The sequence below is a fragment of the Azolla caroliniana genome, unplaced genomic scaffold (genome assembly GCF_043228905.1).
Source record: "Azolla caroliniana isolate FFs.n. ecotype wild unplaced genomic scaffold, voAzoCaro1.0.p SCAF_14, whole genome shotgun sequence".
Classification (NCBI taxonomy): Eukaryota; Viridiplantae; Streptophyta; class Polypodiopsida; order Salviniales; family Salviniaceae; genus Azolla; species Azolla caroliniana.
The window spans coordinates 6954049-6958232 of record NW_028230449.1 but is presented as its reverse complement, the minus strand read 5'-3'; the positions used below and the strand labels follow the sequence as shown (position 1 = coordinate 6958232).

Below are 4184 nucleotides of genomic sequence, written 5' to 3'. Positions count from 1 at the left end.
ACTTCCTATGTATGTGTTAGGGGTTTTGTTCATTTGGAGATTTCTTGATAGAGCAATTGTGTGTGTGACACGAAAAATGGATATAATTAGGATGTCACACAACTGATTCATAGATAGAAGCGATATCAATTCGGATGATTTAAGGGTTACAAAAGATATGTTGGTATATTACGAGAAATTAATTCTAGGCAATCATTTCAAGATGAAAGTAGTAAAAAAAAAAAAAGAAAAAAAAAAGAGAGGATTGCATGGAATTATAATCAACAAAAAACATTTTGCTAAATGAGGGTGCATAATAACCTTAGCTACTAAAGTGTAGTGCATAGAAGGAGATAATTGAATGCTAATAAATCCTAGTGAATATTAAAAAGACAATGCATGTTGGGATCCATGATTCTTTAAGTGGTTTACGATGTAGTGTTTTTTTGGGTTGTGATGAATGTTGGCCACCAGTTGGGAGGGATTTGAAGGTCATCATGCAATAAGCCGGAGCTCTTATTGACAAGGGCGATGTTGCGGCTGAGGAAGTCTACGTAGAGTTGCAGAAGACTCTCGGGAAGGGAATCGAAGCTAGGGGACTTCTCACTAACCTGTTGGTAGTTAATAGGTCGTGGACCAACGAATGGTTCGGCTGTGCTACGATAGCCATCCAAGAGATGTAGATAGACCTCAAGGTTGTGGACATCAGCAAGCTGCGCGGAGGTTTTCAAGAACGGGGAATGGCTGTTGTCCAAGTGGAGGGCGATACCCACGTGGACGTACGCAGGGTGGGCCGCATGTAGGAGAGTGTGGAGGATATTGGATAATGAGGGATCCTCCACTTGCTCCTCCACCTCGGCTTCATCGTCCAGAACGGACACCAGGGACCCGGGGACTTTGGGCACAACGTCGCGGGAGTTAACGACGCGTAACACGTTCACCTTCAGCTCATCGTGGAGCCGCCGCTTGAACGCAGCGTTCCCCACTCGGGGCCCCGCAAACGAGATGACGGAGATGGGCGCCGACGAATTGAGGCCAAGGGCCGCAACGTCGTACGCAGACACTAGAGCCAAAGCCGCACCCAGGCTGTGCCCAGTCATGGTGATGCTCAGCTCCGGCACACCACCCGAACCAGCACCACCGTACACGGAAATGAGGCGCCGGATCTCCTCCGTTACTTGCACCCGTGCACTATTCTGACCCGACGCGTACAGCGTCCAGAAGCCACGCTCTATGCCCACATGACCGTCCAAATCGGTGACGTGAAAGTGGAGGCCGCTAATCAGTGTTCCCATCTCATCGGGCTCGACGAGAGATGCATCTATATCTTTTAACCACTCTTCTGTCGTCTGGGTGCCACGCCACACCACCGCCACATCCCGCCGGCCCATCCGCCTGATCTCTTCCTCATCCTCCATCACCGCAATATACCCCACCCACACACCCTCCTCTTTCGACCGCAATTTCTGGAGCCACGCCGGAATCAAACTCACCTCCGGCATCTCGTAGATGTATTTCGTCACTTTGTAGCCACGAGCGAGAATCTTCGGATTTAATTTGAGAAGGTCCGCCTCCTTATAGATGCTGCCGTTAGTCTCCGCATTGAATGCGTCATATGTGAGCTGAGCCAGATCTCCGTACTTGATGATCTCCTCCCTCAATAGTGGGTCCAAAGGCTCAAGCAAACCTTCCCACTCATCCCGACCGTGAAACTCACGCCATCGATCCCCAATAATTTCATTAGCTTGTGCCTGAGTGGACATCCTGGGCCTGAATAGATCAGACAGAGATGAGATTCTCTAGGAGAGAGTGAGGCAAATGTCAAAACTATTAGTGTATGGAAGCTGATCCACCGCTGGGAATGTGTGTATGAGAGAGATCAGGAGAGTGATGCCAAGCTCCTACCTTTCATTCATACATACATACATACATACATACATACATATATAGGAGCTTAGCTTGGCATCACTAAGTCGAAACAAATCAAACATGACACGAGGTTACCACATACCTTCCTCAGAAAGCTGACTGATGGGGATATATATATGTCTACGATCACGTGTAGCATTCCATTCGGGATGTCTACGTTCACGTGTAGTATTCCATTCGGGATATCTATTTGTCGGTTGTTTTCTGTATTCCTTGGGCATCCTTTCCTGCTTTTCTTTTCTCTCTACTTTTTGCACGCAGCATGCTCTTTTCATGTGTCGTTGTTTTTTTTTGCGTATGTGGTGATGTATGTTTTGCTATCACCCTTCCGGTTGTAGTTTTTCTACTCAACGTCTTCTTTTCTCTTTTCATTTAAAGAGGTAGCACTACATACAACTCTTTTCATGCGTTCTTGTAAGTTTTATTATCACCCTATCTAACTGTAGCTTTACTCTACATCGTGATCTTGCAGCCAAATGCCTGTGCGTATATGTATATATAGATATATTTGCATGTATGCCAAGGTATGCTTGTGAATGTGTGTTCATTTTGCATGTATATCAATCAAGTCACTCATGGTAAATTTATTTATCCAAGGAGGACTCTTTGTTTGTATGTGGGTTTTGAATGTGTCCGGGTAATGTACGTTATCACACCATTGAAACATAGCTTTCTTTTCTTGTCAATGTACATATTTGGTCATGTTTTCTCTTAACATTCAACAAATTCCTAGACATACATATAATTTGTATTGTGCCAATTTAGTATAAATATATATTCTCTTGGTCATGAAGGACAAAGACAAAAAAGCAAAGCATTCAATATCTCTAAGTGATAATATTCTTTTTTGGCGCACCCTCACCTATATAACTTTCTTTTCTACAATATTATATTGCTATTTTTACCCTCATGCTTTTTTCTTCTACGTTGTATACATATAATTTGTATTGTGCCAATTTAGTATAAATATATATTCTCTTGGTCATGAAGGACAAAGACAAAAAAGCAAAGCATTCAATATCTCTAAGTGATAATATTCTTTTTTGGCGCACCCTCACCTGTATAACTTTCTTTTCTACAATATTATATTGCTATTTTTACCCTCATGCTTTTTTCTTCTATGTTGTAGATCCATGGCTTATGATATTATTCAAAAGGAAGACAAGAAGAGAGAGAGAGAGAGAGAGAGAGAGAGAGAGAGATCTTTAAGCAATCTCTATTTGATTGTCTGCAAATTAGAGGCATCGCAATGCAAATTTACAATCTTTACTTTGAGTGTTTCTAAGCTCTTTAGTGTCTAATCGACACTTGTATATTTCTCTTTATTTTTTGTGGGTTTTCACCTCAGTTTGAGGTTTTTGACTAATAATAAAAGTGTTACTAAGATATATATATATATATATATATATATATTCTATTATCATTTTTGGAGGTCAAATATGACATATGAGACCAAAAATATTACATTTCACACGATACGTGTGAAAGTGAGTAGCGACTCTCAATATTCAAGAACTTTACTAGTGAATGTTGCAATCAAGAGTGCACATTATGGTTGTGAGAGAAATTCGTGCAAGGATTGGGCTTGGTCAACGAGATGTGGAAAGCATGATCAAATATGCCCAAAGCCAGAGCATTGTATCAAAGTGTGATACTCAAACTCTTGAACATGTTTAGGGAAAAGTGTGCATAGCAGACCACTCTCATCACTTGTGCCCCTTTCCTCGAAGAATGTGGTTTGGTAGTTAGGTGCAACATGTGTAGTATAATGTGTGAAGCGCGAGCCTCCACATTTGTCCCATGTCATGATACATTGGTGTTGAGAATAGACATCATTTACAAAGGAATCTAGTGATGCATCATGCATCTGCAGTTGATAACTTTCGACTCGCATAATTGATGGGTTGATATCAATTAGGTTCCGACAATTGCATGCGAGCACAACCAATTGCTACGTCCAAAGCATCTACAAATATGTGAAAATCTTTCCTCCAATCAGGTGGCTAAACGATTGGAACTCTCGAGCGCATCTTCTTCAGCCAGTCATAAGCATCCTATTCTGCTGTCGACCATAGAAAAGGTGGTTTGTGCACTGTAGTACGAAGAGGTGTAGCAACGTTGGCCAAATATCTGATCATGCGATTATGACATCTAATTTGGCCCAAAAATTGACTTAATGCCTTAGCATTTGTCAGCGGTGGTGCGTCCATTATTGCCTTAACTTTGTCAGGGTTCACAACAATTCCTTCCCGACTAACAATGTGGCGTAGTAACGT

At 42.1% G+C, this 4184-nt stretch overlaps 1 protein-coding gene across 1 annotated transcript; it reads right to left on the bottom strand.

The window, feature by feature from the left end:
• Positions 1-226: 226 nt before the first annotated feature.
• LOC147855373 (phospholipase A1-Igamma2, chloroplastic-like) lies at positions 227-1757 on the bottom strand. The gene has a single exon (XM_087330761.1). The coding sequence runs from the start codon at positions 1740-1742 to the stop codon at positions 408-410; it is 1335 nt and encodes a 444-aa protein (XP_087186887.1). The 5' UTR covers positions 1743-1757; the 3' UTR covers positions 227-407.
• Positions 1758-4184: the final 2427 nt, after the last annotated feature.